This window comes from Sparus aurata, chromosome 15 (assembly GCF_900880675.1).
Source record: "Sparus aurata chromosome 15, fSpaAur1.1, whole genome shotgun sequence".
Taxonomy (NCBI): Eukaryota; Metazoa; Chordata; class Actinopteri; order Spariformes; family Sparidae; genus Sparus; species Sparus aurata.
The window spans coordinates 10,730,123-10,743,842 of NC_044201.1; the positions used below are offsets into that span (position 1 = coordinate 10,730,123).

The 13,720-nt window shown below is 44.0% G+C and overlaps 2 protein-coding genes across 4 annotated transcripts; one reads left to right on the forward strand and one right to left on the reverse strand.

Moving 5' to 3' along the window:
• Nucleotides 1-617: 617 nt before the first annotated feature.
• gpr75 (G protein-coupled receptor 75) lies at nucleotides 618-3,828 on the forward strand. The gene is made up of 2 exons (XM_030442130.1): nucleotides 618-1,199; nucleotides 1,537-3,828. Exon 2 carries the CDS (start codon nucleotides 1,648-1,650, stop codon nucleotides 3,289-3,291), a length of 1,644 nt encoding a protein of 547 aa, XP_030297990.1. The 5' UTR covers nucleotides 618-1,199; nucleotides 1,537-1,647; the 3' UTR covers nucleotides 3,292-3,828.
• A 1,329-nt stretch (nucleotides 3,829-5,157) lies between these two features.
• Nucleotides 5,158-12,105, reverse strand: erlec1 (endoplasmic reticulum lectin 1). 3 transcript variants are annotated; one of them, XM_030442132.1, is made up of 14 exons: nucleotides 11,766-12,105; nucleotides 11,512-11,616; nucleotides 9,787-9,867; nucleotides 9,519-9,605; nucleotides 9,367-9,427; nucleotides 9,217-9,260; nucleotides 8,894-9,117; nucleotides 8,608-8,749; nucleotides 7,973-8,134; nucleotides 7,824-7,883; nucleotides 7,394-7,518; nucleotides 7,237-7,314; nucleotides 7,027-7,102; nucleotides 5,158-6,075 (listed from the first exon to the last, which is right to left on the reverse strand). In XM_030442132.1, exons 1-14 carry the CDS (start codon nucleotides 11,904-11,906, stop codon nucleotides 6,004-6,006), a joined length of 1,458 nt encoding a protein of 485 aa, XP_030297992.1. In that variant the 5' UTR covers nucleotides 11,907-12,105; the 3' UTR covers nucleotides 5,158-6,003. The 3 variants fall into 3 exon arrangements, with proteins under 3 accessions (XP_030297992.1, XP_030297991.1, XP_030297993.1); XM_030442131.1 differs by having other exon boundaries at nucleotides 9,367-9,430; XM_030442133.1 differs by having other exon boundaries at nucleotides 9,528-9,605; nucleotides 11,766-12,104.
• Between the last annotated feature and the right edge of the window lie 1,615 nt (nucleotides 12,106-13,720).

Genomic DNA, 13,720 nt, shown 5'->3' on the forward strand with positions numbered 1-13,720 from the left:
ACATCCTCTGTCCTTTGACCCTTGATTCAAGTGAGGAAAACTTGCCATATTGGGAAAAACAATGGGGGAAAAAAGAGCCACAGAGGAGGGAGCCCTCTTCCAGTATGGACAAACATGCAGTAGATGTCACATGTACAGAGCAGAACAACAACATGACAATTTACAAAGTGCATTGACAGGCTATCTGATACAAACTACTCAATATGTGTAAAGTGTGTGGATCCAGGGGGACGAATAAGCAGACATCACCAAGCACTGCCCGGGGGCCACAGGACCTCCTCTTCACCAAGATGACAGAAATACAGATGTAACATTGATTACTGTTGGAATATGGAGCTATTTAACTCATATTTTAATTAAAAAAAATATATCACCTATAGCAGCTATAAAATGGCATTATGAGCAGAAGTTAGGCAGAAACCAGATTCTTTGAAATGTATTTACTGCTTGTTGGAAAAATAAATGATCATTTCTTAATAATATTTGGGGTAATAATTGTGATGATGTTGGGGGGTCATTTCAAAGGCATTTCAAGTTGCTCAGTCAATCTCACCTAGTCTAACCTGATTTGTTCATTTTTCATCACAATTCATTAATTTCAGTAAGTCAGACTTGAGTAACGGTGCTGTGAATGTGATTGCGACCCGGCCTTCCGTGGCACCTTTAATTGCTCCTTTAAATATTCACGTGGTGTAAGGGGCTCTGGTGACTCTCGTGTCTGCTGTACGGGGGGAAACTGTAGGAACTGAGAAACACGTCATTTCTCGCCCTGTCCACCGGAGTCAGAGTGAGGAGAGGCGAGGTGAGCGGAGACGGACGGACCTCTTGGATGCAGTGGTTACGCTCGTGCCCAGATACGTAGGCAGTGACTTCATACTCATTTTTTTCAGCGTACGTCCAGCGGCCGCCGCTCGCTCCTGTACGAGGATGGATACATCGCCGAGAAAAAAACCGACGCGTCGTCATGTGTTCGCGGTAAAAGATTAACACTAGACATGAGAGGGGACGTGTTTTGTGTCCGTGTTTGCTCCCGCTCTGCCGCGGTTCGGATGGTTTGATGGTAAAATACGTTTTTTGTTTTTTTCCCTCCGCCGCGGTGCGTTCACTTACCATCATTTTTTTTTTTTTTTGTTGCTTTAAAAATGAAGACGGGCTGCATCAAGTGATGAAGATGATGGTCGCACGGTCGATGACAGACGGTAGGTGACGATTTTGTCATCCGAGCTTTCAAATCTAGGTACATTTGATCAACACTACATATTTCCTCTGTAAGCATACTGTGTGTGTGTGTGTGTGTGTGTGTGTGTTGGGAGTGGGGGGGAGTAAGGTATAATTGGCCAAATGCAGTGGTGCATAGCTATAGCCTCCTGTAGATTGTGTCTAGCATGTAGTGCATCACAGCTCCTTAATAATATTATGCGCCTGTTTACACTCTATGGTCATTTAGCCATGCCTTGCTCCCTTTGATCAGCTGTGAGTGTATTCAAATGTGCTCCGCTCAGTATAACGGCTAATACATGACTGTATCCTTTGTAGCACTCTACCAAGGTGGCAGCAATGGCGGAGGCAACGGATACTGTGATCACCACGTACCCCTTCGTCGAGGGATCGAAGACTTTGGCATCCGTATAAATTGTTGAAAGTACGATGAACGCCACTGTTACACCGTCGGACCTGGTGGACGTGCCAAGACAGCAGAACCTCAATGGCACCCTGGGCACACCGGCCCTGTCAGGCTGGGCCGTGATCCACACCGCTACCTTGACCTTTTGCTCCCTCCTCCTCATCTTCATCTTCTGCCTGGGCTCCTACGGCAACCTGGTGGTGTTCCTGTCCTTTTTCGACCCGGTGTTCCGCAAGTTCCGCACCAACTTCGACTTCATGATCCTCAACCTCTCCTTCTGCGACTTGTTCATCTGCTGCGTGACTGCCCCCATGTTCGCGTTGGTGCTCTTCCTGGACGCAGGTGGAGGGGATGGGGTGTCGAAGAGCTTCTGCTTCGCCTTCCACCTGACCAGCTCGGGCTTCATCATCATGTCCCTCGAGACGGTTGCTGTCATCGCCCTGCACAGACTGCGCATGGTTTTGGGGCAGCAGCCCAACCGCACCGCCTCCTTCCCCTGCACGCTGGCCCTCACCGCACTGCTGTGGACTTCCAGCTTCACCATGGCCGCCCTGCTCACCATGCGGGCGTACCCTCGTAGAGACGGACCCTGCTTGCCTCACTTTGGCCTCGGAAGCGGGCAGGCCAGGGTTGTGCTGTACGTCTACCTGGCAGACTTTGCCTTTTGCGTTGCCGTCGTGTCCGTGTCCTACCTGATGATCGCTCAGACGCTGAGAAAGAACGCACAAGTGAGAAAATGTCCCATCATCACTGTAGACGCCACGTGCCCTCCGCCCCCACCACCTCTCATCGCAGCAGGCTTTGAGAGCATGCAGTGTGCTGTTCAAGGCCCCTCTCTGTATCGTAACCAGACATATAACAAGCTGCAGAATGTTCAGACACACTCTTACACCAACAAGACCAGCCAGCCTCTTGTTCCCGGCGCTGCCCAAGGAGCCACCTGCTGTCAGCTGGTGTCTACAGTCAACCTGGCCACAGCCAAAGACTCCAAGGCGGTTGTCACCTGTGTAGTCATAGTGTTCTCCGTGCTGCTCTGCTGCTTGCCGATGGGAGTGTCACTGGCACAGGACGTTTTGTCGCCAGAAAGCAGCTTTGCACATTACCAGTTTGAACTATGCGGCTTTGTGCTCATTTTTCTCAAGTCGGGCATCAATCCCTTTGTGTACTCGCGCAACAGCGCAGGCCTCCGCCGCCGCGTGCTGTGCTGCGTCCAGTGGGCGGCACTGGGCTTTCTCTGCTGCAAGCAAAAGACTCGCCTGCATGCGATGGGGAAGGGCAGCCTGGAAGTCAATCGCAATAAATCCTCCCACCATGAGACCAACTCGGCCTATGTCTTGTCGCCGAAGCCGCAGAGGAGGCTGGTGGACCAGGCTTGCGGGCCCAGCCACTCCAGGGACTGTGCGGGCAGTCCAAAGGCGACAGGTGCGCGCAAGCCTCGCCCGCCGAGCACCTCCACACCTATCAACACCCGCATTGAACCCTACTACAGCATATACAACAGCAGTCCCTCTGCGGGGCCCAGCTCCCCCACCAGCCTGCAGCCTGTCAGCTCTCAGACGTTTGCTTTTGCCAAGTCTTATGTAGCCATGCACTACCACACTCACCAGGACGCACTGCAAGACTTTGAAAGCACCTCAGTGCACCAGATTCCCATTCCCTCGGTCTGATCAAAGAGCCGCTCCACAGTGAGGTTTGGACGGTCTCGCCGTGGCTTTAGATCAAATGTGAATCAAAAGAGGAAGATGAAAACAGCCCATTTTATGTATTTGGATTCTGTATTAACGTTTGTTTTCTTCTCCAGTGGAAATACATGTTATATTGAGTGGATAAATTAAAGAATCTGAATTATAAGCCTTGCCATGGAAGCTCAAAAAAATGATTTACTGTTATTGACTTACCTTTTTCAGATGCTGCATTTACACATAAATCTGCCCCTGTGTTGCGCACACGCATGTGCCATTATAACCCCAGACTCTGTAGGTCTTCATCGCAGCCAAAGACTGCAGTCTCTGGTTTCACTGCCGCTCTCCTCTCTGGTGGAAGTTGCTGAGCACTGATACCAGCTGCTGTGAAACCCTGCACAGGCCCACACATGGCTGCCGATGGCATGTGGTTGCACTTTGACGGACTCCTGCTTCTTGAGAAAAAAAAAATATTTGTGAACCTCATACACTTTTCAACACAATAAATGTTTGGCAAGTGCAGCAGACGTGTGCTTTTACTTCTTTGACAACGTTAAGGAGGGAGGGGTGCTTTTTCCAAGTTTTGTCTGAGCGGAGGCCCGCTGTCTCAGATTCTGAAAACCCCTGGATCAGACGAAATGAATCAGTCAATTTGAAGATTGATTCATTGTTTATTCAGGCTTTTGCTAGCTCCAGCTTTTCAAATGTGAGCGTTTGACCCTTTTCTTTGCCATAGATGATAGGTAAAATTCAAAGGTCCAGGTTTTACTGTCAGATGAAACAAGACTCACAAAACACCTAACTGAGAACATAATGGTAGATTAATAGATGATGAAAATAATCGTTAGTTTTGTTCTTGTTCAGGGGAGGAGTTGGAGTGGCTGAATTTTAAAACATATTTACGTTATTATTGACTTATTTTATGTCTCTCAAACTTATGCAGCATTATTTTCTTCTGATATATTTATAGAAACTGTGTACTTCAAATCTAAGGAGTCTTAAGCATGACCTGGTATTTATTACATTATACAGTTAAAGGACCTGTTTACAGGTCGTGAGGAGTACTACTGCATATTTAAAACAAGCAGTATAAAGCCTTTTGTGGCTGCAGAGGACGCTAAATGTATTCTGATAAACTGCCCCCAGCTGCATTGTGGGTAGTGTAGGCACCAGTTTTGAAAAGCAGTCCACTGGTCTGCATCGTTTGGCTCCCATAACACTGTTAAGACCAATTCTGGACAATAATATCAAATTTGTTGAGAGGTGAACCACATCTTCCCTTTACAAAATACACACATTCTGTCATCTCAAACCTTGGTGCCTACATTACCCACAATGCAAGTAGTACTCCCCAAGGCCTGTTAACACACTTTAATGTGTACCTTGGTAGACTTATCCTATTAGTTTTGCAGGCCTTCAGGTCAGTGGTTGCCTATTTTTTAAAAAAAAAAAGCTTTTTTTTTAAAAAGATTTGGAATACAAATACAGTAGTAGTGGCTTATATTTAACTCCCGGCTGTAAAGCTGACCTTGAATTCTGATAATTCTGTTATTGATCCAGTTGTTTGGATGAAAGAAAAAAGGTGGAAAAGATTATAAAATACGCACACCGTTAGCACCCTCTGGTGGCCTTAAAATGTACCATGGCACACTAGACCCCCTTTAATGGAGGACCAACATACATTTTGTTCTTTCAAGGACGGTATTGATACTGTATATATTTAATCAAAATGAATTAAAAGAAAAAAGCAACCTCTAAAATGACTATTAAGCAGAGACATATGTTGCTATACCTTTATATCTCTGTCAGGTCAAATGTTGTTTTCCTTTGTGGCAAAGCAACACAATAAAATGAGGTGCTCATGTTTTAGCTTTATTCTTTGCCGCAAATGCATCGGATTCATCCCCGTCATACAGCAGTGATCAGGATCCCAGTGTGCATCTTCATACAACCACAGAATACCTCTTCTAGGAACCCACAGACATCCTGTACATCCCACACAAACTTAGACAGAAATGTTTTTAATCAACCGCTCACTTTTGTTTCTATTCCACAGCAGTCTCGAATGCATAAGTTACACTCAGTCATCCTGTAAATTAACACAACACACATTCTCACTGCTGCAAGACATTTTCACACTCGCTTTTCCACCGATCCACAAGTGCCGCAGTCGAGCAGGTCATAATTTCTCACACACTCACTCATACACGCACACACACACAAACAAACACACACACGCTAATACACACACCAATACACACCTTAAAGACAATAAAACTTCACTGAATATCCCCTGATAATTTCAAATCCCCTGATTCATTACTCTTTTGCTCTCAATTTATCAACACAAAATGACGCATAGATATGATGCATTGGTAATAAATCCACTGCCGTGTGGAGTGAGGCGTCGGCCTCAATTAACTGTTTTCACAAAGTCTGAGCTCGCCTGCAGGCTGTGATGTAGCATCGCACAGATCAGGCCCGAGGTCGTGGATCCTCGGCTACATGTAGTCCAGCCTCAGAATCAAGTTTGACCTTTATTTAGGCTTTGAGCGCAGTGTCATGGGCATCTCTCTTCCTCCACAGCACAGGCATCTTTTTTCATGACAAGTCTCCTCTTTCTTTAAGTGCAGTCTCTCTCCGTCTGTTCTCTCCTTGTCCTTCATGCGCCGTTGCCGCCATATGATCGTTGTCACTTTAACTGGAGATTGACAGAAGTCCACGTTCATCAGCGGTGTCAAGAATCCTGCATATGACTGGAGACTCAACCTAAAAAAGGAAAAAAGGCAAAAAAAAGTCAAAACTCCTCAAATGTTGGTGCCAATCATCTAGGTTGACCTTTTGTGTGCACTCAGCCACTATAGTTAGAGAAACTTCCTCCCCTCAGGTGACACAACTCATCAAAATATTATCGAAAACGCAATATGGCAAAGTGCAATATCTAAATTGCAAGAAGCTGCAATTTTCTGTTAAAGTGTGGCAAAACAGCATTATGAGGCAGAGTTGCTCGGAGCTACAAATCTTCTCAAGATGTAATAAAACAAGATTGTTTGGGACGGACCCCAACACATGTCACACCATAATGACTCTTCCAGTTTCTCAGGTAAAAATGATTCCCACCAATTGTGAATCGTTTTGACCGTACTTTGCAGTCATGTCAATACCGGATAAACAAGATTTCAAAAGGAGAATAATAAAAAAAAGTATATTGGAAAATAAGGAAACTGTTTATTCTTTTGGTAGTTTTTAGTGGACTGAAAGTTGCGATCAGTGTTATTACACCCTAATATGTTCGATGTGAATGACACGATCTCTTCTTTCCTCCCCATGGAGATCGTCTGTCTTGTGTCTCACATATCTGTTTTCTACTAACCTACATCATGAGAACTTTGATAGCATGAGAGTGCTCTTGTTTCCTTATAATTCCCGAATAATGATGCACATTCACAGACAGATATCTAGAATGGAGTTTTGCGGGCAAAGCACAGGTGGAACTAATCAACACTAACGATGGCTCGGTCACAGCAACTGTCAGCTTATCAGTCAAGCATTGCAGTTAATTATGCTATTAGTTTCTCTTTTGAAAAATGCCTATTCAACTAACCAACTGTGAATTAACAATGAAGTGATGACAGTTTGGATAAGCGCTGTCCTTTTATTCAGTTCTCAAGGTCATTCAAAGTACAGGTTAGCACTCTAGCTGAGGCTCAGTGAACTTACCCCAAGGACGTACTGACAAGTCTGAGGCTCCAGCATGTAGACAGTGACAGCATGGGGAGACTCAGACTCCTTACACCTGACAGAAAGGAGAGAAGTGAGAGGAGTGAATCGACTGGGAAACACCGGGGTATTGTCTTATTCTTGCGTCGGCTCAGGGCACTGAGCCAGCGCTGTGGTTTCCCTCTGCCCCCGACATGAATGTTCACTCACTTGAGCTTGACAATGACCTGTCTGGGCTTCCCGGTAAGATCACACACGTCCCCGTGGCCGTAAAAGTGGGAAACCAACCTGTCGAGGAGAAAATGGAAAAATCAAGTCTGGGTTGAATGTACAGTCTGGTTGGGGTTCAAAAATATAAATGGCCTACTTGACTTTCTGCACTCCATCGTCTCTGAGCTGGTAGGACCGGGCCACGTTCTTCTTTGCCCAGTCGATGTGTTCCTCAGCGTTCCAGCTCCCGACCACCACGATATTCTTCCCTTGTTCTTTTTCCTGGAACACCGAGGAACATTTTAATCACTGTATAGATGCTTAGTTATGTAGTTCCAGCTTGTTAATTGTGAAGATTTGAGACTTTTCTTTTTCTTACAATAAACTCAATATTTCCATATTTCTGCTTGGTCAGAAAAAACAGCAATTTCAAGCTTTAGGAAATTGTGATGTGGTATTCTCTTTTTGCAATTTTGTGACATGTTATAGACCAAAAAATTAACTAAGAAATTGTCATTATTAGTTGCAGCCTTACAGCCAAGTTTAACACCTTTAGCATGCTTGCATTAGCCATGAGGGCCCCTTACCTCGTGGTACTGATGGACGTGCTTTCCGTAACAGAATTCATATTTCCACCACCCAACTCCCTGAAACACACATATCAAGAAGATTACATGCCACCGAATAGTTAATAAAAACTCTGCTCAGGAGCTATACGTAGGTGAACACGTCTCACCCCGTGCAGACAGTACGAGCCACTGAGGAACTCCTTGATGAGCTGGTCATCTGTCAGGCGAGAGATGTGAGTGGTGCCGACGGTGACCTGAGTCTGCCCACCGACAGTTATGGGTTTGTGAGTGGAGGTGAAGGCCTCTTCTCTCACTGGTGGCGACTCCTCCTGTGATGGTGTCACAATGATATAATTGAGCCAGTTGTTGTCGATACATGCAGTACCGAAATCCACAATTTGCAATGTCACCGTTTTTTTTGATTTTTGCAGGGATTTAGAAAATCGAATACAATTTTATGTATTGAAAAGCACTGAAGAACAATTTGAGGCAGATTCACAAACAAACAAACAAAAACAAACAATCACTTCTTTTAAGACCAATCTACACGTAAAGTAAGTGCAGGAAAGTCATTAAAAGGTTGGAGGGGAATGGAACATCTGTTATTTTCGAGCAGCCTCTGAATGCACCATGTAAAGCACAGCCAGCTGAAATAAGCAGGCAGCTGCTTACTACAGGACACGGTCCGACAGTTCGACAAAACATGGGACCGCAACTTGAGACTGTAGAAGTCTGTATCACAGCTTTGGTATAGGTTTCACAATCATTACAACCCCCTCTGTCAATTCTGCGCATATCTCACCTCTCTGATCTCAGTTGTGGCACTGAAAGGCGGTTTCAGCTGCTCCTCGTGCTCTTTGTCCAGCTGAGCGAGCCGTTGAGGCCGCAAAGGGGAGCCTGCCAGAGCCTGGCAGAAGATGGTGTTGACTGGGGAGGACTTGAACCTGCAAAAGTCAAGTATCAAGTTTGAAAACAGTAAGAGAAGAACAGGAAATCTCACCGGCTGATAATTTTTCAAACTGTATTCCATCACTGAGGCGTGTTCCTTTGAGCACAACATTTAGATGTAGCCAGTTTGATAAATCTACCTGTATTTTGGGTGTGAACAAAGCAGCGGAGTCAACACCACCACCTCGTATTCACAGGTGGTGACCTCAGCGACAGACAGGATCTCGTGCTTGGCCTCTGGGTGACAGACGTATAGCACAGACGTGGAGCGGGCCTCGTTCTGTTTCAGGACACAAGGAGTCCCGTTTCCCATCTCGAACGAGAAGTAGGGAGTCAGCTGACCTTCTATGTTCTTTGTGAACACCTGGACACGAGCGGAAACAGAAAAGAGGCGACAAATGTGAGAAGTGAATACCAACCTGGCACATGTGGTTGGTAGGCAAAGTTTTAATACAAAACTCACTTCTGTTTCAGCTGCTGATTTGACGTTTTCTGCTTCCTCTTTATCTAAAAAAAAGAAAAGAAAAAGGAATTCACAGTCAAGGCAAGACTCGTACATTAAAAATAACATAAACAAAAGATACCATAGAATTATTGTAATGAACAAACTCACCTGTCTCTGTCGACGGGCTCTTCTGTGCCGAATTCCCCAGGAAGTACTCCTGGACATTAATCTTCTGGGAAAAACAAATGATTAACTCGAGAACATACTACTAAATGCTGGTTTCTCACTCACATCATCTGAACGTTATTTTATCCACTCACAGCACTGACCTGACCAGTCTCCTTCTCTTCATGATACTGTCTTATATGCTTTCCGTGGCAAACTTCATACGTCCAGTATGACTCGATCTGCAATGTCGGCAAGACAAGAGCAAGTTAGAGCCCAATTCAAAAACATCCTTTAGCACCGCAGCAATACAAAATAATACATTTTAAGTCACGCTTTGTTAATGTAGCGTGAACATGGTTTCAGTCCACAAGCTGTGAGAAAGAGGGAAATGAACTGAAAATGAAACTTGAGAAGTCTCACCCTGTAGGAGCAGCTGCTTCGTTTGAAGAGTGGCTCCAGCAGTTCAGCCGGACTCGGCCCTGTGTACTCCTTATCATCATCCTGATAAAATAAAAAGACGCCACACAAAGAGTGAGGGAGATAAGGCAGCGTGAGAGGTGTGTCAGGGAACAAGAGAGCAATAAAAAACAAAAAAATAGTAAAGATGCACGATATAAATATATTGGGACGTTTGCATTATTGCCATTCATCTGTATGGTTAAAATGTATATCTGATATATAGGGTAGAGAATATTGCTATCATTCAATGAAATGGCACGGGTAATGCAGTAAGTGATCATATATGCACCTGTGAAGCTGGTTTATGCTCGGCCAATAAACACAAGAAGAAGAAGAAGAAGAAGAAGAAGAAGACGACAATGGCAATTTGCAATAAATGGGTTCACAGAGGAGGGATCAAGTCTACAATGCTAACACAACACATCTTTTTAAAGAATATGGAATCTTAAATCTTATTGGCTCACTACATCTGTTTTACAGTGCAAAAACTACCGATTATGAACTTCATTTTAAAAAATCTGAACTAAAGCAACACTCTTTCTCTTCAGGGGAATGAGGGAGACATTAAATCACAGAAGGCTTCTAGGACATGTTGACTACACATTAATTTTGACTGCCATAAGTTGGCTCATCAACACCTCAATCTCAGTTTCACCTTTTAATGACAGATTCAAATGAATGACTATCGCTGCCTGCCTTGATGATTTTTGCTTGATGTTCTCCGTTGTCAAGCTACAGCTGACAGTACAATGCACACCTTTATATCAGCACATAAATTGCAGGGTACAGCCTAAATATAAAAGATGTGATAGATGACCAAATCTTTAAACGTATGACAGAGATTGAAGCTAAATCAGTGGAAGATATCGTTACTTGCCTGTGTTTTCTCCATTGGTCTCCTTCCCTTCTCTTAGGTGCTGCTCATCACGCAATTAACCCTGCCTCAAATATAAGAGAGGGTGGAGGAGGACAGAAAAAGCAGTCCTGACCCTTTTAGATTGTCTCTGTCCTGAGGTGGGTATTTTGTTTTCTTCTGTGGACGGAGGTCTGCTAGTCTTGGTTTAGTTCAAGTTGTCTTTTATTAGAGTAGGGAGGGAAGTTCTGAGTCCTATGTCCCCGCCTCCCACCATCTCTCTGTTCACTTTGGCCTCTATACTTGCATAGTTTTGATTCAATTTTGGTATTATTTTGTACATACACATTCACTTTCTTCTGCAATCTTATTTTCACGTATGGCATCCTGTTTAATACGCTGCCGGTCACAAGGTAGAGCCAACTGTTTGTTTTGCTGTGGCCGTCACAGAAAAGCTGCCTTGATACCACTGAGGATGGTGCACTGACTGCACATAAAGGAAGTATTCTGAGCAGTTCACCTCTTGGAAATATATGAAGAATGAAGGATCATAATGTGTTATATCATCTTTTGCATTTGCATGCCATTGCAGTATGGTATGTAAACCAGGGTGGAAGAGCCTTGCAGCAACTCAGTTGGACAAGTTGAGCTGTTTTGCCTGACATGTAAACAACGTGGGTGATAACGTCTCTGATGTGTTTTTAATCAACCTGCAGTGTAAACACTGTTCAGGCTTATCTCTATGAAGGTAGAAACACCTGGTGCAGTCACACCGCCTCATGTACATGTACATGGTACAGATATCAGTCAACAGTCCTGTTAATCATGCTTACCTCGTCTCCGGCTGTCAGGGAAGGCAGCAGACATTTGTACTTCTCCTTCTCTGCTGTGGTCATGATGACAAAGTCGTCTTCGTTGTAAAGTGCACCTGTGGCCGGCTGAAATACAGAAAAACCCTGTGTTACGTTAACTGCAGCGTTGTGTGTGACAGACGAGAGAAACCCGGCTCTCCTCACAGGTGACTAACATCTCCCTGACCTCTTACAGGAAATGTATTCCAACAAAATTAATAAAGGAGGAGGCTTACCAGCGTGAATTCAGCGCCTGGCCAGTTGATTTTAAAAGGTACTTCGTCTGTGAAGGAGGGATACCCTCCTCTGTTTGCCGAGACGCCGCTGCAGACCTCCAGCAGCCCACCGAGGAACACCGTCAGCAGCCCAGCCACCATCTCTCCAGTCCGGCTGCCGAGCTCCTACAGCCCGCTCCTCATGTAAGATAACAGCCCGCTCACCTCGCACCAACACCGGCCGGAGTGGTGGGTTGGAAGATACTATGAGGTCCGAGGAAGTCCGGTTTGACAGACGTAAGATATGACTGTGGGAGACGGATGTCAACACAGAAAGAAATGCCGGAAGTGAACTGTTTCCTTGCCACGTCGTGTTCCGCTCCTGCGTCGAGTGGAAATAAACAGCAGCGCCCTCTGGCGGCGACACCAGGTACCGACAGAGAGTGGACACAAAAAACAAATGAAACCCCTGAAACTCCTGAAGTGTTTAATGACATAACTGTTGTAATACATTATTCATTTTTGTTATACAGTTGAATTATCTGTTTGCCTATATACACAGTAAAGTCAAGTAAAAAATACATGTGGCAACAAGACTTCAAATAGCCTACTTATGACCAAGTTTGCTCCTAGGAATCGCATATGACAGGAATGATAACATTTACATTAACGTTCACATTATATACATTTTGGGAATGCTTATGGGAAGATCAGCTTGACCATTTGATGTCTTTACTGTGCAGGTTATGTTACCTGCAATATCTAAAATCTTAACAGTATTTGAAACATTTTCATTTGTTTGTTACGGCTGCTGAGTTTCTTGAAAAGTAAAGTCATTCTACGTAGCGAGCCATTTTTCAATTCCACATAACTGTGTTTTAAATTCGATTGAAGATCCCACAATGTCACAAAATATCAAATCCGTCAGGCTCGAGCTCGGGAAATATGTCTAAAAAGTGTCGAAACACACGATCTTTCCATTCATCAAGCTAAAAAGGAAAAAATATCTGTCTTTCTATTTATTTTTATCTCATCTATATGCTGAGGTGTCAATATGGTTTTATACATGTGGGCAAAACAAAGCTTAATCTGAAATTAAGAAGAGCTGAACATAAAAGAGTTATAAAAAATGAACACATGGATTAGGTCAAGGCACAGGGAAGGACACGACTGATCTGCTGCTATATGTTGCATTCATAAGGATTACGAGACACTCTTAGTGGTAGCAACACCATAAATCTGTTTCGGAAAAAGGGAATCATATTGGAAATACACTCTCAATTTCAACTTGAGCCTGTCAGTCTAACCTGCATTATCGCTCTGTGCCTACAAGTGTATGAAGAAAAAAGATGAGCCACTAAAACCCCCCTGGGCACCTCTTGACTTCCCCTCCTTTAATAAGAAGGTATATTTAGTTACTGCTCCTTAAATAGCATTTGCCTCCTCTGATCTCTGTAATGTATTATAATGTCTAATGTATTTTTTTTTTGCATTATTTCTCAAACATACCCTCCATCAAGGAGAGTATGTTTGATCTGTGGATGATTGTTTGTTGGTTGGTTTGTCAGCAGGATCATGCGAAAAACTACAAAACATATCAGGGACGGATCCATCCGTGTTTTTTTCATTTTCTTTAACATTGAAAGATTGGATGTTTATCACATTTTGGTTGATTTCTTAAAGAATAATGAATGTACCTCGATGAAAAATCATGTATATTTAGGTGTATTAGAAGAGGTGACACCCTCTTCTAATACATTTATATATTTTTTACTTTATTGCTACCAGTTTGATGAGGAAATTCAGGTTTTTGTCCTCCCTGATATACTGTACATATAAAGTATATGGAGTTATACAGAACTGTACGCATTCTACATCCTCTCAAGTTGCGGGTGGATCAACCAAATTTTCTACTGGATACTTCTGTGCATCTCGTTATCTTTGCTCCGGTTTGGTACGGAAGAATTGTGGCTGTT